Below are 26,955 nucleotides of genomic sequence, written 5' to 3'. Positions count from 1 at the left end.
GGTGAGCTCCCCAGCCGGAGAGCGATGCGTCCGTTGTCAGTACTATCTGAGGAACCGGGTCCAGGAACGGTCGCCCTTTGGAAAGGTTTTTGGTGGTCCACCACTGCAGAGAGCGATGGGTACGACTGTCTACCAACACCAGATCTGTTAAGTGACCCTGGGCCTGGTTCCATTGGCGCGCTAAGCACTCTTGGAGAGGACGCATCTGGAGTCTTGCGTGAGGTACTATGAATATGCAAGAGGCCATCATCCCTTTTAGTTGCATGAACACTCGAGCTGGAAGAGAGTGTTGTGGCTGAAATTTGGCGCGTAGAGCCTGAATGTTTGCTATACTGGCAGGAGTGGGGTAGGCTAGCGCTCTTGAGGTGTCTATAGTGGCACCCAGATATTGTTTTACGTGGGACGGTTGGAGATGGGACTTTGCGTGGTTTACTTTGAAGCCCAGTTGGTGAAGTAGCTGGATAGTGGCGTGCGTGTGTTGTACACACTGGTTGTATGAACTGGCTTTTATTAGCCAGTCGTCTAGGTATGGGAAGACATGTGTTGTCTCCGCAGGTGTGCTGCCACTACTGCTAGGTACTTGGTGAATACTCGTGGTGCTGTTGTGACTCCAAACGGGAGTACTTTGAATTGGTAGTGTTGGCCGTCCACTACAAATCTGAGGAACTTCCTGTGAGCGTTGTGCACAGGAATGTGGAAACAGGCGTCTTTGAGGTCTAAAGTGGTCAGGAAATTGTTATGGGAGAGCAGTGGAAGTACCTGCTGAAGTGTTACCATGTGAAAATGGTCTGAGTGTATCTATCTGTTTAGGGGCCTGAGGTCTAGGATGGGCCGTAGAGTCTCGTCCCTTTTTGGTATGAGAAAATATAGGGAGTAGACCCCCATATTTTGTTGGTAAGTAGGAACCTGTTCTATTGCCCCCTTTTGTAGGAGGGAGATTACCTCCTGCTTTAGTAGTGTTAGATGTTCCTGTGATATTAGGCGTTGTCTGGGTGGAATGTTTGGGGGGTAGATATTAGTTCTAGGCAGTAGCCTGACCGAATTATTTGTGTTACCCATTTGCCTGAGGTGATGGTAGTCCAGACAGGAAGGAAATTTTGGAGTCTGCCCCCGACCGGAGTGGGATGGTCTGGGGGGAGTGGAGGGGAGTCATTGGGCAGGTGCGGAGGCAGAGCGGGCGGTGTTTGTCTTGCCTCTGCCTTTATTATTGTTGCCTCTGTAGCCGCCTCTTTGGTAACCCCTTGTAAAGGTGGATTGGGTAGGGGCTTTATATGAAGTGGAAGCGGTGTCAGAAGAGTAGCCTCTGGATGTGCTCCGAAAGGAAGAGCGGCGAAAGGAGCGCCTGGGAGGGTGTGATTGTAAGGCTCCCATAGACTTCGCCGTATCAGTGTCTTTTTTCATTTTTTCTAGGGCCTCATCCACTTTTGGGCCGAACAGATGTTCCTTGTCAAAGGGGTGGTTCAGGATGGAAGCTTGTACTTCTGGTTTAAAACCTGAGATCCTTAGCCAGGCATGGCGATGGAGGAGGATGCTGGTATTAATGGCTCTGGAGGCGGTGTCAGCTGCATCTAGGGCACAGCGGATGGAGGTATTGGTAATGGTTTTGCCCTCCTGAATTAACTAATTTGCCCCATTTTTATATTTGTCAGGGAGGTGTTGCATTATGGCTTCTAGTTCGTTATAATGGGCCCTGTCGTATCTTGCCAGTAGCGCTTGTGTATTAGCGATGCGCCATATGTTGGCAGCTTGGGATGCAGTGCGCTTGCCCGATGCGTCCAAGAGTTTTGACTCTTTATCAGGTGGTGGTGCCTCGCCTGATGCTTGGGAGTTTGCCCGCTTTCGTGCTGTAGACACTACTAGGGAATCTAGTGGTGCTGGCCCTCTGATGTAGGCGGGATCTGTCGGGCGGCTTTATATTTTTTGTCTATGCGCGGGTTAATGAACCTGGCTCTGACTGGGTCTTTAAAGACCTCCGGCGCGTGTTTGACAACTCCTTTGAGCATGGGCAATATGGAGGTGGCCCTATGCGTGGTGTCAAAAGTATCGAGAAGGACGTCCTCCTCCACGGGGTCGGTATGGAGATCCACCCCATGATAGTGTGCAGTCCTTTGGAGTAAGTGGTTGAACCCTAATGAGTCTTCTGGTGGGGATGGTCTCGAAGGGTAGAGGTCATCTTGCGGTACGTTAGGAATGTCAGGGATGTTATAGTCGTCCCATGGGTCTGGGGAGCCTGTGGGAGTGGGGTCCCCTGTAGGTAGGTCATGGGGTATGTCCCCTATGTCCTCATAGACATCATCATTATCATCATCCGGAGAGGGTGTGGGGGAATGATGAGGTGGGGGGAGACGGAGGAGGGGAAGGTGGAGGGGGTGGAGGATCTGGTGAAGGCATCCTGAAAGGGGAGGTCGCAGAGTCCTTCCTCTTTGGAGGTGGAGCTGGGGCAGGCTTTTCTAGCTGTCTCTTTTTGATGCTGAGCATCAAATGTCCGGTTTTAGGGTCCTTGATCAATGTCTTTTGCAAAGAATCAGGTGTAAAAAGTTCTTCCGAGGGTGGTTTGTCCCTGGGCGCCGAAGGCATCGGGCCGTAGGTTTTCTCATTTTAGAGTCTGCGCTTGTCCGCTGTTTGGAACTATGCGGCTTGGAAAGGGCTGTTTGTTTACTCGGTGCCGAGATGGTTTTCGGCTTTGAGCTATCGGTGTCAGTGGCCTTGTGTCTTCTGCTCGGTTCCGGGGATGGTGTCGGTACTGAGGAGGTGGAGCTGGTTTTCGGCGCCGAGTGTTTCAGTGTGGAGCTCGGTGCCGAGGAGGAGGCCATTTTCTTTTTCGGCGTCGGTGCGGAGGAGTGCGTCTCGGCACCGACGGTGGGCTGGCTCTTGCCCGAGCCGCCGGAAGGCTTAATAGGCTTCTTTACCGGTCCCGAAGGTGCGGTGTGGGAAGCAGTGTCTTTGGTCTTGCCTAGGCCTGGAGGCGAAGGCGTGACCGAAGCCTTTTTTGGTGCCGTCGAGGGTGTGGGGGGAGGGGCTTCGGTACTCACGACCCTCTGTGCCGGAGTGATGTCCTCCACATCTGAATCGTCGGCTTCGGAGGCGCTGACGAGGCCCTTGTCGGTGTGGTGTTCTTCTGGAGCGTCGACGCTTTCCCCGAAGATGTCGTCTGGAATCACCGTCGACGAGTGTGCCATGGTTCTTCGTGCCCTTCTGTCTCAAATGGTTTTCTTGGACCGGAAGGACTTGCACGCCGGACAGTCTCGAGCCTCGTGTTCAGGGGAGAGGCAGAGGTTACATACTTCGTGAAGGTCGGTGTGGGGGAATTTGGACCCACATCGAGGGCACTTCTTGAAGGGAGTCCTTTCCATTAGCCAGGACCGGAGCTTGGGTAGACCCAAAGGCCGTCGTCGACGACTGGAATCAAAGGTCTTGATCGATGAGAGCCGCACCGAGTGTGGAGATCGCGATTGAAAACAATACCGCGAAGTAGGGTGAGGATTGCGCGTCGATAGAAGAACTGAAAACTGTTCGGAACCGGAGCACGTAGATCACATCTGAGCCCGATGGCGGAAAAAAACAATCTGAGGATGGAGCCGAAGCCCATGCGCAATATGATCCAAAGGAGGAGTCACATACCTCGTGACTTCCAAAGACTTTCCAAGAGGAAAAACAACTGCAAACATCCGGGCCCAACACCAGATGGCGATCTATGCTCAGTGTGTAATCTGCAGCTCATATGCCTCGAACACATTATACATCAGTACGTCAGAATAAGTCTGTAGATACTAAAAAACCACGTCTCAAATTAATGCGTAACCTGCTGGTCCATGGGAATACACATTCAAGCAGACTCACAACCGATCTGTCATTTATACTGCACCAATCGTTTCTCATTTAACATGCTTCCATTTTAGCATGCTTCCATATTTACTTCTGCAACCACCTCTTGGGTTAAAGATAAGATCTACACAAGTATTACATATGTATGGTTCACTAAAATATATATTACTAACGGTCACGTCTGTAGGGCCACCCTCCCCAACCCATTAAGGGTCCCTGGAACCCCCATCCCCCGGGGCTAGCTATTTTTAAGGGGTGGGCATGCTGCCCCCCTCCCCAAGCTGTTTTCGTCCCCGGGCCCCACCCCTGGGGTCCAATGCATCGATTAAGGGGAGGTGGGTGCATGGCCCCACTCCCTGAGCCATTTTCGGCCCTGGGAACCTCATTCCCAAGGTCCAATTAATTTATTAAGGGGAGAGGGGCTGCTCAGCCTCCCTCCCCGGGCCTTAAAACAGCCCTGGCGACCCCATCCCCATGGCAGCCAGTTTCATTAAAAGGGGGGTGGGCTGCGCAGTCCCCCACCTGAGCCTTTTAATGGCCCCAGGAACCCGATCCTCTGGGGATGGCTCACTTACTGTGCACCAGGGAGTACACCCCCAGGACACAGTAATTTCCCTGCCAGCATTACTGCGGGCAGGGAAACGTGTTTGCTCCAATCTGGCTGGAGCATTTTCAAATCTCCAGCCAAACAGAAGCAAGTACTAAGTCTCCCCCAAGCCAGCAGGAGCTTTAAAAATGCTCCTGCCAGTTAGCTGGGTGCAGACTTTTGTTCTGTTTATGTGCCCCCACTCACGTGGGCAGGGAAACAGAACACTTACTGCACCCGCCTGGAGGGAGCAGCATAAATATCTAGGTGGGAAGAATGCTGACTCCAGCACCATGCAGGGAGCAGGCTACCACCGCAGGGGCCAAGGGGCTCTTTTGCAACCTCCAACGTTGTATTTGGTTGGTAAGGCTCGGGAGGGGGGCCACACGCAACGCCCCATTTTAATTGGCTTTGGCCCCGGGGGATAGGGTCCCTGAGCCCTGATATGGCGCAATAGGAAGGCCATAGAGCCCCCTTCAGTTTCAAAAGACTGCGACCACCGCCATTACCTTGGTGAACAACCGAGGGGCAGAGTAGGGCCAAAAGGTAGCACGGTGAACTGAAAGTGCTTGTGGCCTACCTTGAACATCAGGTTGGGGATGTGCATCCTGCAAGTCCAGCGCTACTAACCAGTCTTCTTTGTCTAGGGCAGACAAGAACTGCGCTAACATGGTCATCTCGTTTTTTTTCTTTTTGAGGAAGAGATTGATGGTCCAGAACAGGCTGTAAACCTTTGTTCTTTTTCGTTATCACAAGGTAGCGGGAGTTATTCAGCAAATATACCACTGGCAGATAAGCCGTGGTTACCCCCTACTACTGAAGGCCTAACCAAACGTACGTTACTTAAGCATGGACTCCAGACTGTTGGCGATCTGTTCAGAGTTAACACACAAAAGGATTCCACTAGATATGTGGGGGGGAACAAGAGGCATGGGGCTCTAGGAGCTAGCAGCCTCCACTATAAATGTTTACCACAAAGAGCTGCTCCTAGTGTGATAACCCAAACGAGTTACAAGAACGTCGTGAGTGTGGGCATCTCACAAAAAGTTACGGACTGGTCTCACACACCACCTGGTGTCATGCTTCATCATTGACCAGTCCTCGCCCTCTAAAACCTTCGTTTGATAGAGGGCGGGCATACACTTGACGACAAGGATGCACTTCTAAATGACTAAGTGGGGGCCCGTGAGATAGTGAGTGAGGTTAAAAATCATTATAGTAATCAGAAGTAAATTTTAATGTGACTGAAAACTATATGATATTAAAATGTATGTGACTGTAATTGGGGTGATTAGTGTCCCCTAACCGTCTTGTGAGTGGTCAACATGTTTCTGCCAAAGTGACTTCTGGATTTCGTTAACTGGATTAATAACAGAAATAGAGACATCCAATTCACGGTTAACCATGACAAAAATGAGATGAATTTCTTGGATCTACTGATACGACATGAAGCTGGTTGCCTGTACACAACCCTGTACAAGAAGAAAACCGACAAAAATACCACACTTCACTTTTCCAGTTTCCACCAGAGAAATTTACGAGAAAACCTGCCCTTCAGTCAGTTTTTACGCATTAAACGTAATTGCATGAAGAAGGAAGACTACTTTGACAACGCCAACGCATTGATGGCGAAATTGGTTGAGAGACAGTACCCGAAGAAATTACTAAAGAAGGCGATGAAGAGGGCGTGGTACATCCCCAGGGAATCCCTACTGGTACCGAAAGAACGAGAAGAGAATTTACCTCTGGTTTGCGTCACTACTTTTTCAGGACGCACAAACGAGATGAAGAAAATAGTTCGAAAAAATTGGTCAACTGTTAAATCTCTAGAACCATTAAAAAATCTTCCAATCTTTGCACTCAAGAAAAATCGAAGCCTTAAGGACAAATTAGTACATGCCAACACAGCAAAGAAGAGTGCTACCAATCCAATTCAAACTATGGTATCCTTACCACCAATTAAGGGCCACCGGAGGTGTGGCAATTGTTCATCTTGCCAGAGCACCATAGAGGGCGATATCTTTGCATATGGAAACAAATTCGTAAAACATGAACCATTTACGAATTGCAACACTCATAATGTGATCTACTGCGCTCTCTGTCCATGCCCACTGGCATACGTTGGCAAAACAACCCAAGCCATCAAAACAAGAATGACCCAACATCGTTCCAGAATGGAGTGCAAGATTCTAACTGCACCGATGGTAACACATTGCATTGAATACCAACACAACCCCAACGATATTAAATGTGCTGTCTTAAAACGGGTATATGGAGGCAACGTTGATAGTCTCCTATCCAAGTTTGAGGTGAAAACCATTTTGTACCTGAACACAATCGACAATGGTTTGAACGAAATTAGTGAACTGAATCACTGGTCTTGAATTTGTCTCTTTCTAGTTCTTCTTTCTTTCCTCTCCTATGTAAATCTGCACAATCCTCTGGATACTTAAGCACTATATAAGGAAATAACATCCCTGTGTGGCCCCGAACACAAGAGCAACCAATCCATGTACAGCTCAAAGATATACTATCAAATCTGAGAATGTGATTATTTTTGATCATGCTTGTGCTCTTGGCATTGAAAGTCTGTTGAAATACTAGCTGTGCACACAGTTAGACTGTCAATTGGATACAAATTACTACATTGTATATGGTTTGGGGGCTTCTACCCAAGTAGCAGGATTGATGATAAGTAGCTCATACGGGACAGTTAGGGACACTGGGATAATCAGTATTCGAACAGATTAACAGAAGTCAAACAACCATCTAAATAGCTTCCCTTGTATGTCACTTCCAAGGCTTTCTTTTCTGATTATCAGTGCAGAAGTCACCAAACCAGTGTAGAATTTTACCATGCCATATGTACTATATCAAGACTACCAGCCTTTCAAGATCTCGGCAAACCATCCGACCGCAAATCACTCTCCCCTGGATAGCGGATACCCGTCTTAACATTCCATCGTATGTGTTTGAGTTGTACCATCCACTATGGGTGAGGGTACTTACTGATTTGATCACACAACCACCGGGTCCGAGTCGAGGTACATCAAATTCTTTCTTTTTACTTTACTGTTCCGCTAAGAACACTTGGCGATACTATCCAGGTTCCACTAGCCCGGTTGCTTTAAAATCAGGCAGCCTATCCTTCAGAATGCCCTCCAGCTGATGAAGACACGCCCCCCTACACGCCCTCCATCGAGCCCACACACGCAGGACCCGGAACCAGGAAAACCACTTCCGGTTCGTTCGCAGACACTAGTAAGGTGAGTGTAGCAGTAGCTTTCGCTACACTCTGCATAATTGACCGCTTTGGAGCTACCTGTTGAGCCGTTACGCAATTTACTTGCGAAAGCCTCGCTCTACTGCTTTGGAGCTACCGCAGCACACGAGAGCTTCGATCCCGGCCAAATTAGGTAAGACCTTATATCGTTGGGCCATCCTTTTTTGTGAACTAGGCATGTATATAGTATCCTGCACAGGTGTAAACTCGCATGCCAGTCACGCTCTGTCGCCCCGGAGCAGCTATAGAACTTGAGAGCCCGGACCCCGTCGGAGGCAGCGAACACCCCACTCCCTTGGGATAGGCTTCTGTTGGGCACTAAATTCATACTAAGTATCCGTCACAGGTGGAACACCCTCCGTTTATTACAGAATATGTACCCCCAATGAATCTCTTAACACGAGGGCCAGATTTGTTGAACATGAGATCACGCCCATCTCGTTGCCTCACCCAAGACACGACGTACCGCCAATGTCTTTAAATTAGCACTGCCACCTCAATACACTCGCGAACCAAGGCCCGGTCGGAGCACTTTTAGTCACTAACAATCAACACAAGCCCGTCCGTTTCTCGATAACACCCTGTCAGCCACGACATGCTTCCAGCATATCAAAAAATATATTTTCGTATGTGCCGGAATGGCTACCCTTTATTGATTGGATGTTCTCCCTTGCTTTAGTCCAATAGTGTCTGTGCCTGGAGCTACAAGAATGTAGAACTTCACCACCTATAAGACATATTTATGGTACGTACGAATAACCATGTTTTTAATCAGTCAATACATCTTTAAATATTAAAAAACTCCCTTTGTGTTCTTAAACAAGTAAAACGGTTCCCCCCCCCCTTCTTTTACCATTAGATATCCCCAGTCCTCCGCACAACATTTGTCTACCCTGATGAAGACCTTCCACAATAAGTGCCACGCAGAAGGTCGAAACGCGTTGGTTTCTTGAGGAGGCAAGCCTTATAAGGAATCATAAGGAACAAAACCGACGTCAAGTCTCCAACACCACTTGTTAGACATCAAAAAGTAGTGTTGAAAATCTGGTTTCTTAACCCTTGGAGGCTACCTCCCTCTGGCACTCTAAAACACTGCTATTCTGTGAGGACAAAAGAATAATAAGTCCCTGGAACTTTATGTGAAAAGTGTAGGACTTTCCTTATATGTTTAATATTCTTCATTTTGTTGTCTGAAAAAAGTATAATTCAGGATTGTTTTTGCTTTTTCATGTGGATATTGTCGATGTATATGATTGTCTATTTGTCTATTTGATTTCTTTGTTAAGTTTTCCCAAGTGTCTCTGTTGTCGTTTGAGTCAAAGTTGTACAGCACTTAACAGGTCTTGATGAAAAACATGAAATATAGTTTATGTATATTATATGTACGAAGTGGAAAATAAAAATCCACTCCAAAAAGTTGATAATTTGATTTATGGTGACAGAGGTATCATGTGTTGTTACCAGTTGGGTCCATGGCATTCATCAGGACCTAATTATAAATGGGGGCTCCGTTCTTACCAAGCGTTGGTAAGATGCTACCACTGTGTGAGTGTAGCGAAGGCCACACTTCACTTCCTAGAATGCTTCCAATGATGAAGCCTATGGAACAAAAAACATGTAAGAGACGTAGGTTAGTTGGAACTCGTTGGGTCAAATGTACCTGTAAAGGAAAGAAGGGGAAAACAATGCATGCATTGATTTCTAAGAGTGAAAAAAAAAAGTGTATGTGACTTTGTGACACTCTATTTGTGTACGCATTTGTGAGACTTTGAGGCTGGAGGCAGACAATGCTGCCGCCAATCTTACCCTAATCAGATAGACAACTTGTCCCAAGGGGGAAGGTAGCGGAGGGAATCCACTGTTTGTCACTTCTGTAAGAGAGAAACATAGAACCAAGAACTACATCAAACGTACAGAAGGAGTTGCTGCACAGACTGAGTTGTAAATCATCTCAAAAGAAGCCTAGTTGAGCAAATGTAAATGGAAGACATAGAAAACAAACAATCATTGTTGCTGATCAATCGTTTGGGCTAGAATGCACACTCACACGCACACACGCTAATTAGTCTCTCAGTACACCCATACTCTTACTGTGACACGAGTTGGAATGCTCCTGTGTCCTATGCGTCCGCTCGATCCTCCCGAATGTGAGAAATGGAGGGAGCGGGCGCCGTCTTTTAAAATGAGGTCCGATCGTGTTAACTGGACGATTGAGCGCTAAATATTTACAGGTGCGGGGTTCCCGGTGTCACAAGAGCGCCGAGCCTGTATTAAAGATGTCAGTTAAGGGCGTGAATGAGAGAAGGAGCCCCATTCGTGGCGAGGTCGGAGGTATGTCAAACTCCTTCTACGATAGGAGGAGGCGCTGGGGGGCGGAGGCCCGTGAACGGGAGACAGCGTTGTGAGGGCGTGTAACCCGATAATTGGAAGAACCCATGCCTGGTTGTAGGACTACGTGAGACCAGATGTCCTGTAGGTAGTGAGGCTGGGGGCGTCCTAACAAGGAACGTGATTGGGTGACACGCTATTGGGCGGAGTTCTGCATGTTTTTGCCAGCACAATAGTAGAGAGCTATCGCTATGAGCCCGAGCGTCTGTTGTCATAAGTTGGCATGGAAACGCTGTGCGTAGTTGGAGCTGGGACGTGTAGTACATGAGCAGGAGAGGAATGTGTGACCCACAGTTAATCACATAGCTCACATACCTCGCAACCGGGGTGGATATTCGTCATACCAACTGTGCGTGTTTTTAAACGGCGCTATGCACCAGAGAGTGTTTCAATAAAACGAGCACCTCCCCAGATATTCAAAAGATGTTTCACCTGTGTTCCATGTGGTGGTTGGCCATGCGCAAAGCGCATACATATCATCTTGGTGGGTGACGTGAAGGGCATAAGGGTAAAAGGAGGTGATGAATTACATCCCATTGTTCAAGCAGTCCCAGGCGATGTAACTGTTATAATCACGTGAGACTGATGCGATGTGTTGACGGCCAAATGCCGGTGGGTTGTTTTTTTTTAAAAAGAAGAAAAATTAAAAATGAAAAGGTGAGGAGTACAAAGACGCTCCCACCTATTACATTTGTGAGGAGGAATGCTGCAAAAGTTGGCAGCTATGGTGTTGGGGTATGTTCATGAACCTCCAACTAAACTGTTGTATTATATATTAAAAGTGTGTCAGCTTGAGCAGATGAACAGAGGTATGTGATATGGATTTACAATTACACTATCAAAAGGGCATATACCAGATTCATATCCCCTTTCTTTATCGTGTAAGCTGCAGCCATGGGATGTCATCATTGAGGCCTTTCTCGTGAGAGCGTAGGCGGTACACCCAACGTTGCTCTCTCACGTGGAGGGCTTTAGTGAGGTCAAATTTGCTTTTCTTCATGACCTCAAGAATAGTCCAGCGCAGGTCTGTGTCTTTATGACTTTTTTCGGAGAAATGTCGTGTTAGCTTTGTGTTCGTTTTTTTACACCTGATCGTACTACGGTGCTCATTAATGCGAATTTTTATTTTCCTTGTGGTCATCCCCACATATTGGAGGTTGCAAGGACATGTTAATAGATATACCACGTTTTCTATGTTGCAATTGCTGAACGATCGGAGCTGCCATGGTTTGTTTGTGCCAATGTCCACTTCTTTGGTGAGAATGGTGAGAAAGGCAAACAAAAGAGCAAGAAACAACTCAAGGGAGGCACTTCTGGAGGACGCGGAGAAAGAAAAAACCAACAGACCGGTCTGTGTAACTACATTCACACCAGCATCAAACTCAGTTCAAAAAATTATCAGGAAAAGATGGCACATACTAAACAGTGCTGGCAAACAATGGGAAACCTCTTTGTTTGCCTTCAAACGCAATAAAAACCTCCGGGACGAACTGGTCCATGCCCAGATGACCACAAATGAGAACACCGAACAACTCAGACTCTGGGACCAACCACGTGCAGTAGGTCATTTCTCCTGTGGCGGATGCCAGTCATGTAATCTCACAAAAAACACCACCGCCTACGCTCTCACGAGAAAGGCCTCAATGATGACATCCCATGGCTGCAGCTTACACGATAAAGAAAGGGGATATGAATCTGGTATATGCCCTTTTGATAGTGTAATTGTAAATCCATATCACATACCTCTGTTCATCTGCTCAAGCTGACACACTTTTAATATATAATACAACAGTTTAGTTGGAGGTTCATGAACATACCCCAACACCATAGCTGCCAACTTTTTCAGCATTCCTCCTCACAAATGTAATAGGTGGGAGCGTCTTTGTACTCCTCACCTTTTCATTTTTCATTTTTCTTCTTTTTTTAAAAAACCAACCCACCGGCATATGGCCGTCAACACATCGCATCAGTCTCACGTGATTATAACAGTTACATCGCCTGGGACTGCTTGAACAATGGGATGTAATTCATCACCTCCTTTTACCCTTATGCCCTTCACGTCACCCACCAAGATGATATGTATGCGCTTTGCGCATGGCCAACCACCACATGGAACACAGGTGAAACATCTTTTGAATATCTGGGGAGGTGCTCGTTTTATTGAAACACTCTCTGGTGCATAGCGCCGTTTAAAAACACGCACAGTTGGTATGACGAATATCCACCCCGGTTGCGAGGAATGTGAGCTATGTGATTAACTGTGGGTCACACATTCCTCTCCTCCTCATGTACTACACGTCCCAGCTCCAACTACGCACAGCGTTTCCATGCCAACTCATGACAACAGACGCTCGGGCTCATAGCGATAGCTCTCTACTATTGTGCTGGCAAAAACATGCAGAACTCCGCCCAATAGCATGTCACCCAATCACGTTCCTTGTTAGGACGCCCCCAGCCTCACTACCTACAGGACATCTGGTCTCACGTAGTCCTACAACCAGGCATAGGCTCTTCCAATTATCGGGTTACACGCCCTCACAACGCTGTCTCCCGTTCACGGGACTCCGCCCCCCAGCGCCTCCTCCTATCGTAGAAGGAGTTTGACATACCTCCGACCTCGCCACGAATGGGGCTCCTTCTCTCATTCACGCCCTTAACTGACATCTTTAATACAGGCTCGGCGCTCTTGTGACACCGGGAACCCTGCACCTGTAAATATTTAGCGCTCAATCGTCCAGTTAACACGATCGGACCTCATTTTAAAAGACGGCGCCCGCTCCCTCCATTTCTCACATTCGGGAGGATCGAGTCACAGTAAGAGTATGAGTATGGGTGTACTGAGAGACTAATTAGCGTGTGTGCGTGTGAGTGTGCATTCTAGCCCAAACGATTGATCAACAACAATGATTGTTTGTTTTCTATGTCTTCCATTTACATTTGCTCAACTAGGCTTCTTTTGAGATGATTTACAACTCAGTCTGTGCAGCAACTCCTTCTGTACGTTTGATGTAGTTCTTGGTTCTATGTTTCTCTCTTACAGAAGTGACAAACAGTGGATTCCCTCTGCTACCTTCCCCCTTGGGACAAGTTGTCTATCTGATTAGGGTAAGATTGGCGACAGCATTGTCTGCCTCCAGCCTCAAAGTCTCACAAATGCGTACACAAATAGAGTGTCACAAAGTCACATACACTTTTTTTTTTTCACTCTTAGAAATCAATGCATGCATTGTTTTCCCCTTCTTTCCTTTACAGGTACATTTGACCCAACGAGGTACAACTAACCTACGTCTCTTACATGTTTTTTGTTCCATAGGCTTCATCATTGGAAGCATTCTAGGAAGTGAAGTGTGGCCTTCGCTACACTCACACAGTGGTAGCATCTTACCAACGCTTGGTAAGAACGGAGCCCCCATTTATAATTAGGTCCTGATGAATGCCATGGACCCAACTGGGCCACTTTGGCAGAAACATGTTGACCACTCACAAGGCGGTTAGGGGACACTAATCACCCCAATTACCGTCGCATACATTTTAATATCATATAGTTTTCAGTCACATTAAAATTTACTTCTGATTACTTTAATGATTTTTAACCTCACTCACTATCTCACGGGCCCCCACTTAGTCATTTAGAAGTGCATCCTTGTCGTCAAGTGTATGCCCGCCCTCTATCAAACGAAGGTTTTAGAGGGCGAGATCTGTTCAGAGTCGCATCCATGCACCACGGCAGAACTTATTACAACCGTAGAAATGCTCTGTATATGGACAGATTCCTTCTACATAGGGTGCGTGGATCACTGATTGGGGCAATCCCGGATGCTGCATCGGAACCAGCAGATTTCCCCCCCTCACGCTTGTTATCGCTTCACCGGATGAAACCCATTTGGTTTCACGCCTGTACCATCTTTCATTATCTCTTCGCCCCGTGGTTGGCACCAAGGAGCGGACTGCCTGGGAGCGAGACCTGGATATGTCAATAACAGACGATATATGGCATTATTGCTGTGCACAAACACGTAATGTTTCAAATAATCATCACCACAAATTATTGCATTCTAAATATATACACCATGCTTATATAACCACGAAATTACTGGCCAAAATCGATCCTAGCACCTCTCATAGTGTGCTCAATGCTCGGCTACAGATCCTGATTTTTCACATCTGGCATGGCATTGGGCACCAGTTCAGGCATACTGGAGAGAGATTTTTTTCACCATTTATCTCTTATGCTGGAACAAACTATACAACCTGCACCACTGACAGCTCTGCTTGGATAAGTCCAACCTTTAAAAAATAATATTAGAAGGTTCACAGTAATAGCTCTGCTCATTGCAAAGCGCCAGATCTCTTTACATTGGGGCAGAACACAAACACCGACTGTTAGGGCCTGGCTTCTTGACATGATACATTGCGACACCATGAGTGATATATATGCTACCCTGCTTTCACCGACTTCACGCCCACGAGACATCTGGCAATCTTTGAAAATTATTTATTGAGACACCCCCTGGGCAGAGCCTAAAACGCTCTAGTGGGTATGGATAGCCAAAATGTGAGTCCTGGAGATACTAACACGCAGTGGCTTATTACTGGATATTGAGAAATGTATGACATGGACAGTTCTTGATGCACTGTGCACTATGTGCAACCGATTGAATTTAATGTGATCCATTTTACGAGTCATCGTCATTTTTTTGTTTAACGCTCCTGTACCCTGTTTTATTGCTGGAATTTCGCTTTGTTAAATATTGAATGGTTTTAATTGATTTGAGATGTTAAATATGATCATCCACTATCAATGTGTTTGTATAACAACCACTACCTACTTGAAATCGGAACCTTTTCTATAGCTCTCTTGGCCAGGAGAGCTTGACTTCCTCTCAGAGTAATAATAGATGATCCTCCACCAGCGGTTCTTGAATTGGCAGTTAAGGAGGAGGAAAAGAAAGGAAGAGAATAGACATCCTGCATGATCTGCCAGGCTCATTTGTCCGATGTTATGGGCCTCCAGCGCCGGAGATGATGTTGAATTCTCGCTTCAACTTGAGTGGCATGGTCTTGCAGAATAAAACTAGTAATGCTTGGAGGCTGCAGCTGCCAGGGGTGGGTGGTAGATGCCTTCTGGCTTGCATTCCCCCGAGGTCAGATTGTACCTCGTCCACGTCCTCACACAACTTGGGGAGTCTGTGCAGGTCGGTGGCTGGGATAAGGCTAACGCGGTTGATAACTCCTTCCATTGCCACGAAAAGTAGACTGGCCACAATGTGTAACCGAAAGGCCCACAGATCTGGCCATAGCACGAGATTCCTTGAAGCCTGGACATCACCCAAGTCAGATGTTCTCAGCCGGGAATGGCACTGTAAGGCCATCGTCGACAAAACCGCTCTACCCAGTGAGGCAGTCGTATCCAAGCCACACCTAAGGGTGAACTTTGCTGCATCTCTCCTTTTTTCACATCCTGGGAGAGCGCGGGAATGGCATCTTCCATGACCTGTACAGCACTTACGCAATTGTTTACCATAAGGTGTGCGAGAAATGGCTCAATAAGCATGTGGGGTTCACCGACCGCAGTGCAATGCTGGTGTAGAAAACCTCTTCTTCCCAAGTGTGTCCAGCCTCTTGTATTCCCTATCCAGGGAGCAGAAGGGAACACGCCATGGGATGTTGAAGCTTGAACAACCAAGCTCTCAGGGGTGGGTGGTTGGCTGAAGAAACTTGGATCACCCAGTGCAGGGCAATGGCAGCGTGCTAATGTCCTATTCACAGGAGCCCCTGTCCTAGGCTTGAACAACGTGCCTAGAAGGACATCTGTCTGTGCTTCAACAAAGGGCAAAAGGTGTTCTGACGAAGAAGCCCCAGGTTGAAGCAGTTTGGTCAAGAGATTAGTCTTGACCAGCACCAAGGGCAACTCCAGGTTCAGGACCTCCGCTGCCCTCTTCACCACGCCCCCTCCTCTGTAGCCAGACTAGGCGGAGGGAGAATACCAGTATCTGGAGATGTGTCCAGTCCACTGGCCTCTCCAAGCTCGTCATACGAGTTCCATTGCTCATAAACACCGTCCAACTGGTGTTCTAAAAGGTCCAGAGATCTCTGCCATTCTTCTCCCATGCCTGAAACCTTTTCAAAATGAACAGGCAATGATGTAGAACCTCTGGGCTCTATCACCGGCGGAGTCGACATCGATCCGACTCCGAGTGGTCTGGTATCAGAATGGGGCTGGCGCCGGAAGCATCAACTCGGGGCTGGTTCCAGGGAAGGTCGCGTTAGCATGAGCAGCGCAGACCCGGAATCGGATCCTTGAGACCACACCAGCGCTGAGGCTGGAGCTGCCAGCGTGGAACCTGGTGGGGCCTCTCCTGACCACGCAGGGCCCAAAGGCGTACCAGAGAGGTCCGCCTGCTCAAATAAGCAGCATATAGCCTCGTAGAATTCTTTCACCTGAGCAGGGGTAGCTCCGGCTTCTTGAAATGGGGGAGGCACAGAGTCGAACCCAGCAATGATGCCGTCAACTCATGCATAGAGCATTGATGGTCCTTACCTTGTCAATGGACGACAGACGAGGCAAAGTCGAAGTCCATTTGGACTTCTTCTTATGCCTCTTCCCCAAGTGTCTTGAGGACCTTGAGTGCGAAGAAGAGGACTTGGGGCTCCTGGAGTTGACCTGGGACCTTCTCTTCTTCAAACGGGACCTCTGCAGAATAGCGCAGGATGTCGACTACCAGGCCGCAAGGAGGTTCATGGATTGCTCCTGCAAGGCCTTCGTTGCCGTGGACCGACAGTCCGAGCACGACGAAGAGTTGTGATCGCACTTGAGACACCACAAATGGACCAGATGGGGGTCAGTTACCAACATGCCTCGGTGACAGGCGCCACATTGCTTGAAACCTACTCGTCTAGAGGATATCTCTCGACACACACAAAAAAAAATCTCTCAACCAAATGTCGAAAAAAGTCTGTCGAAAAGAGACAGAGGAGTAGCTCTTCTCCAGATCAGCGCTAACTGGCGCGGAAAGAAAAGGACTGAAGCTGCGCAAGCGGGTGGCACCTACACAGGTGACCGCGATGTCACAACTGAGCGAGATGGAGCCACCCGCCGGCGCACAGGGGTACTGTTCACGCAAAACGTTTCTGGATCTAGTCTGACGCCTGGGAGATTCAGAGGTAAGGAATCTGCAGCTAGAAGTCTCTATCAGATAGTGTCTTACAGAACGAGGAACAAGCTAAAAGTTAAACTGGCAATGCGTCAAATTACCTAATATGGCCCCCTTATATAGTAATGTAAATTGATGACCTGGAAGTAGTTTGATGTAATAAAAGGACATGAATTCCTACCCTTCTGCTTTGGATAAAAGGGATAGAAGAACATGGATTCACTAGTAAGAAAACCAATCTGAAATCCTAGATTGGATTTCCTAGTCAAACAAACATGAGGGAAAGACAAGGACTGATGAATATGCAGGTAGGTAGTTTCAGTGGGTCAGGCAGGCGTGACTAAAGTCTGCATCTTGTAAGCAGCTTCAGCAGAGCTGGCATCTAGGCTGTAAACTGCAGTGCATTAGCGGCATTGGTAAGTCGGGTGCCTGGTCTGTAACTGTGCTGCTGGCAGAGAAATATGCAGGGCAGCTATGTGGAAAACACATACTGCTTAATTTCAGTGGGGGAGACAAAAGCAAATCATTTTTTCAATTCAAAAGAAAAGGTAATGTTAGTGGAATATTCCACAATTAGTTTGTGGATTTGTAACTGGCTTGATTAAATGACAATAGCAGCCTTTTTGGGGGGTTTCAGTGTTGGTTTTAATTATAATGATTAATATTAGATATTTAAAGGACTTTTTTTTTTATTAATGTACTTTATTCATTGTAGGTTGAGGTTTGCTTCTTGGTGAAAGGGCTCAGATAAAAGTAATATTGTTACAGATATTGCCCATGTATTTCATAGGATTGAGTAAAGTTGGGGTAGGAAGTGAAAGGCCCATCCATGAGCCACTTAGGTGACTATGTTAGTGGTAGCATGTTTGTGGCATAGCTGAAATTTTTTCTTCTTTTGTTATTTTTATTACCTTATTGTATGAAGTCTTCCTTAATGAGTGTTATACCTTGGTTGGGGAAATTGGGGTGAAGTTCATCATTTATTAAAAAGATTTGGATTCTCGTGTGTTCTTTTAACAGTTTGTACCTGTTTATTTTGACAAGATAATTGTGCAAGTATTTGGGGGGCATAATCTTTAATAACAGTGCCCGTAGAAGCTGTAGAGGTAGACACAATTATGTTATGTTCAATACCTCAACTTTTGATTACAGTCATTGCAGGCGGATGATTGTGGTCGCTGATGTTTTCCAAGGCCTCAGTAATGGATGTAGCTGCGCCACTGGAATAGGATTTAATACATTTACAATATTTTCTGTCATTTACAGTGTTTTCTTTAGAGACTCTCATGTACGTTTTATGGGGCTGTGTAGGCTGGGTTGCCATTTTTAGAGCAGAAAATTATATACATTAAAAAAAGGCTGAATGTGCTATGTTTAGATTAATTTTCCTACACTGTTGGATTAAATCTGCTGTGGTAGTATTGCTAATCAAAGCTTTTTAGGTAATGTATCTATACATCATACATGAAAATATAATAAGAATATATTAATCTAATAAATATAATTTTAAATTAAGTGAACGTTTGGTGAAAGGCCTTACATTAATAAATACACATGTACTTCAGTTAGAAATGTAGTTGCATGTGTTATACAGAAAAATGTTCTCCTCTCAGGCAGGTTTGGGGGAGTCATGATTGTGTAATGTAGTAATTATACAATCTTAGTTTGTAATTGAGGTTTTGTACTCATTACTGGTTGTGGGTTTGAATCCGATTAGTCCAGTAATTCATTTTGCTTTTGAGGGGGGGGGTGAAATTGCATGGAAGTTACTTTTAATTAAAGTTGGCTTGTTCATATTTTTGGATTAGAGATTTATTTCGTTTTTATTAAAGATATATTTACAATACTGTTGTTGACAATATTTATGTTGTTGATATTTCACTTTCTTCCAGTGTGTTGTTTCGAAAATGTGTTTTATGGTCAATATTGTTTTGACAATATTTTCTTTTATTATATTTGCGTTGTCGATACTATGGTGTTTTACATCGTTTGCATGAAAAGTCAATACTGTTATAGGAACTATTTAGGCAAAAAGATTTTGTATCACAGTATTTTTGTGGTTAATATTCTGGGTCTCTACGGCATGAGAAATGGCAAACCCAGAAAAAAACTCCCTCATTTTCAAGTTAGAAGCTTTAGGGTTTAAAAGAATGAATGTATGTTTTGCGAGATAGGGCGATCTCTGGTCAAATTAGATAAATAAAAAACGTATCAAATTTTAAGCTATGTGGAGGCACCAAATACATTTTGGGATAACCAAGTATTATATTAATTTAGTTAATCCGCTAGAGTTCTTAGAATTCATCGCAGAAAAATAAGGTAGATTGTTCCTTTTTCGTTTCCGATGGTAATTGGGTTTTTTCAGAAATATCTATTTGAGGGAGATGGAGCATTTGCTTAATATCAGTGCAACTTCCTGTGATGTCACACTGGCTTGCAGATGTCTACTGTTTCTTGTGATGTCATGAAATTTACATTTTAGAGGTTAAATATATATATTTTAATATATGTGCTTCGCTGTGCAACAAGTTATAGATTGCCTCAGGAGGCTATGATTGCTTCCAAATGCTGGACAAGCTCTCCCCAGTCATTTCCAAAATTACTTCAGAGCAACCTTTAGTATGCCTCTAAAAGCTGGGTTGCATTTGATTTTCATTGTCTCTATGATGTTATACACTAAGGAATCCTCCAAGAATGTTCTATTGCTTACCTTCCAGGGGGGTTCCAGGAGGAGGCCACCAAGACATTCTTGCAAAAGGATTTCAATAACATATCGGCCACCTGCAATGAAACAATCAAGAACAAGATAGCCCAAGAAGGGTAGAACCTTATATGACAATAACACATACATAAACACATTATCTTGCTTTAAAAAAAAGATATTGTACATTTCGTATCAGAGAAAGAAACTGTATTTTCAGCCAAAATATATGCTACCCCTTTCCCACTTCTTTTGAATTCTGTCCTATTAAGCACATTATGGAGCACAATGAGAAATAATGTATTCTTACTGTTCAATAATGGAAAAGTATCAGTGTACAGCACCGAGGGCTCAGCCTGTTTTAGAAGGGATGTTAAGTCTGACTTCAAGCATCTAAAAAAAAAGGGCTGTAAAGGAAATCACACCTGTGGGTCGGCTTTTCTAGCCCCTCCTGTCCCAAACAATTGTCTGCAACTTTTTTAGGTCTTACATATAATTTGGATTCTGTAATCCAACATATTGCACTGGAGCTTCTTAGGTCAAGAGAATATACTGTGCCTCCTGGGGTCACTGAAACATCTTTGATCATCTAAAATTATAGGTAAAATTCTGATGCTACTCATGTCCTAATAATGTCCTGCACCTTCTTATGGTCCAGATAAAATCCTGCAGTTGACAGGTACCTGTGACACTTAAGTTCCTAGATACTTTCTTGGGCCTCTACAGGTTACATATTATCCTGGGGTCCTCAGATCATAAGGACCATCGAGAATGTAAAGGTCAAATGCAATCTTCGAAGGAAATATGAAGAGTTATTGGACTTTGGTTTGAAGACTTAAAATACCACATTACTATCACTTGCATTAGAGGAGACAGCTGCCTTGTGTGATGAGGGCTCTCTTACTGAGCATGTGGAAACAATATAGTCTAGTACAGTTTATAAAGTGCACTACCAGGAAAGCTCCTTAGGCAATAGCAGAGTCTTATTTACAGTTCCTGACTCATACCAAACTCACCATGCGATCTTGATTGTCAATGTTTGGGGCTACAAAGTCGAGCTTGATTGGTAAGCACAAGGCTGTAACATCACCATCACTGCTGCAGAACAACACGCCAAGCCTTTCAGAGATCACAGCTATCTGAGCTGGGACTGCTGCAGGAACGAGACACAGGAGAGACTGTTATTACATAGGCTTATAAAAATAGGTGCAGTGACATAATGGTTAGCAGCATAAGGAATAAAGAAGCGTGTAAGGCATGCTAGATAGTGGCACAACTGAGGGAGGACAGTGAGACACTCAGTTGCGCATAGGACAGAGGACCTCATGACACACTGGACAGCTAATTATGGGAGAAAGGACAGACAAAGGCATTCTTAAGATTTGCATAATAAAAAAGAGTGCAGCTTTACAACTCTAGGAGCTGAACAAGATGGCAAGGGGAGACACCCCCAAGACGCGTAAGAAAAGAGATATTCTGAAAGTGTTTCCCTTTTCCATACCTCCAAATCTGCTAGGGTCTGTAATTAGAGGCACAAGATCTTCCAGAGCCGATTTCAAGAACTCCATGGGCTCCTCTGATTGATTGGTCTCCATTGGTTCACCTGAATACATAAGAGAGAAATGCCTGAGATGGATTGCCCATGAATTTCTGAAGAGAAGAGTAAGAAAAGTACGGAACAGAAGGGAGGAAAATAGAGAGACAAAAAGGGAAAAAACAATAGTGGAATTTATTGCCCAGCAATGTTGTATGGAAAAAACACATTAGGATGATCATCTCAGACTACTCTGAGGTCAAAATGTTCTGCATTCAAGCTGCTTTCTTGTGGGCTCTGTTCACCACATCATCGCAGAAAAGCACTAAAACTGCTCATTTGGTAATCCAAAAATATCAACATTTGTATACAAAACTAACTACAGGGAGCCTAAACCAGCAAAAAACACTGAAATTCTCATGAAATGGAGAGATATAAAAATTTGCTCTTGGATGTACCATCCAGCCTGAAGGTAAACAAATGGTTTTAAGGAGGCATTAAAAGTCTTTGGGCAGGACTAGATCTATGGTGAGTCTTATGGGAGGGGGGGGGGGGGGGGAGTGTTCCAGGGTAATTGGGCATGTTACAAGCTGCCTCACAAGAAAGACGTTTTGTCACTCACTGACAATTTTGTTACCATTTCTGAGTTGGTTAAAGTATAGAGTGTTTACAGTGCTGCTTCTTTTGAAGTGGTTTTAGCAAAATAAGCCACTAGTATGTAAAATGCAACTCTCCGAATCCCTTGAACGATACAAGTTATTACACCCCTCCCAATCTGGTTTAAGACAAGGTTTCAGAACGGAATCCACTCTTGGTAAGTTGACAGTGGACCTGGGGAAACAAGTAGCACTGCTTCTCCTGGATCTCGGAGCAGCTTTTGATACTGTGTCCCACACCACCCTATTTTATGGTTTAAATCTGTTTTATTGATTTAAAAAAAAAAACAAGAACAAACAACAGGACCTCATGCTCCTGAAAGACAGCGCAGTACAGACAATGAATGCCGGCTATAGTAGCATTACTAAGTAAGATGCGAGGAGCGGTCAACAACAAGGGCCCTTAACAGCCAACGCAAAACCCCCATATCAGACCTCCCCGTTAACCCCACCCCACCCTCCCCCCTTGTCCACAGTCTATGATTAAAAACAGCGAAAAGAAATAGAAAAAAGAGGACGGTCCCCGAGACACGCATTCAGCGTAGCCTTTGAGGCTTACGTTTCGCAGGGAGTTCAGTATCCGCAAGGCGGAGAAGCCTGGGGTACCGGGGGCACGTCAACTCCCGGAACTCCGTTGTAAGCAGAGACAGGAAGGGCCGCCAGAGCTCCGGGAATTCCTCTCCCTTGCCCGCTAGAGTGAGGGAAATTTTTCCATGCCCAAGATCCTCCACAGCCGCTGTAGCCAGCCCGAATACGGAGGAGCCTGCAGGGAGCGCCAATGTGCTACTATATTCTGAGTGGCTGCCCCTAGGGCAATGGCAATGAGGCAGCCTCTCCGGGATTTCAGGGGTATGTTAGCGGGTTGGGTAGGCCAAGGAGGACATAGGCTGGAAAGCGAGGAGGAAGCTGCGTATCTAAATGGGCATCTACTTCATCCAAAATTGATGCCCAGTAGGGCTGGATGAGATCACAACTGCACAAAATATGCTCCAAAGTGCCCACCTCCCCGCAGCCCCTCCAGCACCTATCACTAACGCGAGAGTCAAAACGGTGGCGTCGTTCCGGCGTATGATACCAGTAAGTGGCGACCTTGGTAAGCGTCTCTGTTAGGCCTGTATGGTATGCCGAGTGTCGAGCTCTATAGTATATGCTGCCCCATTCTTTGTGAGAGAGAGTCCTCCCCAGCTCCCGCTCCCATCCCGCCCGTCCGGCGTTGTAAGTGTGGGTAGTGGCTGCAAGCAGATGTTTGTATAGGTCAGAGATACATTTTTTTATCTAAAGACCGAGTAAGCAGCCACTTCTCATATGAGGTTAAAAAGCGCTGAGCCCCGGCTTTAATTTGTGGCTGAAGTACCCAGTGTCAGAGTTGCAAATATTGTAGCCGATCAGACTCCAGAACACCATGGTGTGTCTTGACTTGTGGGAGGGATAGTATGCCCTCTAGATCAAACAAGTGCCCTAAGGACCGACAAGAGGTGAGACGCCAGTTTGTAAATGCCCTAGGATCCAACCCAGGGGTGAAGTCCGGATTGTCAAACAACGGGGTCATGGGGGAGGGAAATGTGGTTAGCCCGTGTGAGGCAGCAGTGCGATCCCAGGCCTCTAAAATAGTGCCGGTGATGTAAGAGGCGTAGAGGTTGGCCGGCCTATGCCGCTTTGGGAGAAAGGGGATACCCTGAAGAGGTTTCGCCGCAATCGCCTGGTCCTGAAATAGCCAATGCTTTTCAGATTCTAACCGGCTCCACTCAACCAAATAGCGGAGCTGTGCCGCCTGGAAGTAGAGCTGCAAGGACGGTATGCCCACCCCTCCCTGTTCCGGGGAAAAAACCGCAATCTCCTGCTTAAACCGAGGTTTGCGCCCCTGCCATATAAAATGTGCCAGGTCGGACTGGGTCTGTTGAATCCAACCTGCGGGAGGGCGCAGCGGAAGAGTTTGGAAAAAATAAAGAATTTGGGGGAGTGTGGTCATCTTGACAGCCGCGATTCTGCCAAGCCAAGAGAGGGGGTAGTGCTTCCACCTGCCGAGTTCCCTGCGGATCTGAGCTCGAAGCCTATCGTAATTGACCGTGATGGTAGCTGGGATCGTTGGGCCCAACTGCACCCCCAGGTATGGTATCGTAGTGTCGGACCACTGGAGCGGGTGCTCTTCCTGTATTCAGGCTAATGTGGGCGTGGACAGTGAGATGTTTAAGAAGGGTGATTTGTCCACATTAATCTTAAAGCCTGAGGCTAGGGCGAAGTTATGAAGCTCAATGAAGAGGGCCCGCAGCGACTGGACGGGGTCAGTGAGGGAAAGAAGAATGTCGTCCGCATACAAGCTGATCTTATGTATATCTCCCCCAAATTTGATCCCTGAAATAAGAGGGTGTTGTCGGACTCTCCGCGCCAGAGGCTCCATGTAGAGCGCAAATAAGATAGGAGAGAGGGGACACCCCTGTCGGGTGCCCCTCTCGATGGGGAAACGGGAAGACGTCTGTTCTTTATATCCTGACTGTTGCCCGGGGCCTGTGATAGCAATTCAATATCCGGGTGCGCAGCTTGTCCCCAAAGCCAAACCCGTACAGGACTTGCTCTAAGTAGGGCCAGTGAACCCTGTCGAAGGCTTTTTCAGCGTCAATCGCCAGTAGCATATACTCCCCCTGCGTGCGTGATGCTTTTTCAAGAAGATGGAGGACCCTCTTCGTGTTGTCACTGGTTTGCCGCTGCGAGATAAAGCCTGCTTGGTCTGGCTCCACCAGTTGAGTCATATAGGGGGCAAGACGTGTCGCCAAGATGCTAGTGTATAATTTAATATCAATGTTTAATAGGGAAATCGGTCTATACGCGCCGCAAATTGTAACGTCCTTACCGGGCTTTGGTATAACAATGACCGAGGCCTCCAACATCTCTTCCGGAACCGTCCCCTCCGGTGCAAATGTGTTAAAAAGGTCACGCAGCAAAGGGGCTACCTGATAGCAAAAGGCTTTATAAAAGGCCGCGGAGTAACCATCCGGGCCAGGCGATTTGCCGAGGCGGAGACGGGAAATAGCTGCGACCACGTCCACCAGGCCAATATCTCTGTCAAGATGAGCGGCCTGTTCCGCAGTCAGAGCAGGCACCTGGGCCGCTTCCAAATAGTTAAGGCAATGCGACCTATCAAGGGAGTCCCCCGAATACAGCTTAGCGTAAAACTCGCAGAAGGTCTCTGCCATAGCGCTATCATCTGAGGTGAGCTCACCTCCCGGCTGACGGATGGCCTGCACACCTTGCCTCTGCCTCACCTCTCTGAGTTTGTGCGCCAGAAGCCGGCCACCCCTGTCCCCCCCAGTATAGTAAGAATGGCAAAGGCGAAGGGCTGCATATTCGGCCCTGTCCTGGTCCAGCGCCGCCAGCTGTTTCCGCTCCGTACAGAGCTGGCGCCAAGCCCGAGCAGCACCAGTGCGTTGGTGCATCTGCTCCAGCTCCGCCACCCTTTGTGTGAGTTCGGCTCGTTTCCGGCCTCGCTCCCTGTTATCTGCAGTGGAAATAGCTATAAATTCTCCGCGGAGGACCGCTTTGAGGGCCGTCCATTGAGTCGCGAACAAAGTGTCCTCGTTAGCGTTAGTGACCAGGTAGTTCGCAATGGCTACTTTAATCTGATCCACCGTGGAGGTGCGATGGAGCAAGGAATCCCGAAGACGCCAATGCCGCAGTGGCGGGTGCGTGGGTGGTAGCGAGAAAGAAGCCATGACCGGCGAGTGGTCCGACAACGCCGCGGGGAGAATCTCCACCTCGGTAGCCAGTGTCTGCAGTGGGGAGGAGCATAAAAAAATAATCAAGCCTGGCATAAGTCTTACGAGCCCCTGAATAAAAAGTATATGTGCGGCTCGAGGGGTGGAAACTTTGCCACAGATCCACCAATCCCAAGTCACGAATATGCATCAAACCGGACCGAGAGAGGGCCCCCACCTGACTAGTGCGTTGGCACAAGCGATCGACAACATTGTCGAACACTAGGTTTAGGTCCCCCCCGAGCAATAGGTGCCGTTCCGAGTTAGCCGTCGCTTCAGTGAGTGCATGATGGAGGAATTTGTTCTGCCCTTCGTTGGGAGCGTATACCAAGCCAATCACAAGGGACACCCCAGCCACCGCAAAATGGTATGTAAGCAAGTGACCCCTGATCTCAGCACCCTTCTGTGGAAATATTTTTATTGATCAATTCAAACACAAAACAACGTACATTGGCATTGTATACATCAGCATTACAACCGTTTGACTGTGTACAGAGATTCAAAGATCACCTTTACAAGACATTGGCACATTAATGGTACACGATATCAAATTGGACTCCCACTGCATCAGGTAGTAGTATAGCGATTCATAATCAATTTATGGATAGACCATATGATCTCAGTCACTCAGTTCCCTCAGCACCCTTCTGAAGTAGTTTACCCTGAAAGGAGCGGGAAATGAGAATTGCCACCCCGGCCGATTTAGTGGAGCTAGAGGAGAAAAGCTGCGTTGGGAAGGCACGGAACTTAAGTCTATGGTGATCCTTGGCAAGCAGGCGAGTCTCCTGTAGGAGGCAAATGTCGGCAGCCGAGTACTCCAGATAGCTCAGAACCGCCCTACGCTTAACTGGGTTATTCAGACCCCGGACATTGAGAGTCAACACTTTGAACGGTCTACTTGGCATCTAGCGCACTAAGGGGAATGAGTGAGAGCAGCCGCAGTAGGGGCCCTAGAAGGGAGCAATACGGGCAGGAGCGGGCTATGACTACCCGAGGCGCGCTCAATGGGACCTACAAAAGAAAACGTGGACAAAGGGGACCCATCCAATAACAATAAAGAGGGGGAAAAAAGAGGAACA

The 26,955-nt window shown here is 46.8% G+C and overlaps 1 protein-coding gene across 4 annotated transcripts in view; it reads right to left on the bottom strand.

Moving 5' to 3' along the window:
* FANCA (FA complementation group A) overlaps positions 1–26,955 on the bottom strand; it is a 1,007,136-nt gene that overhangs the window by 589,278 nt on the left and 390,903 nt on the right. For all 4 annotated transcript variants that reach the window (XM_085637706.1, XM_085637704.1, XM_085637705.1 and 1 more), the window contains exons 22-24: positions 21,439–21,540; positions 20,954–21,090; positions 19,947–20,017 (exon numbers count right to left, since the gene is read on the bottom strand). In XM_085637706.1, the coding sequence (XP_085493832.1) occupies positions 19,947–20,017; positions 20,954–21,090; positions 21,439–21,540 (310 nt within the window). The remainder of the gene's footprint in view (positions 1–19,946; positions 20,018–20,953; positions 21,091–21,438; positions 21,541–26,955) is intronic.

Source organism: Triturus cristatus, chromosome 12 (assembly GCF_964204655.1).
Source record: "Triturus cristatus chromosome 12, aTriCri1.1, whole genome shotgun sequence".
NCBI lineage: Eukaryota > Metazoa > Chordata > Amphibia > Caudata > Salamandridae > Triturus > Triturus cristatus.
The sequence above is the reverse complement of the archived record's forward strand: the minus strand, read 5'-3'. Positions and strand labels throughout refer to the sequence as shown.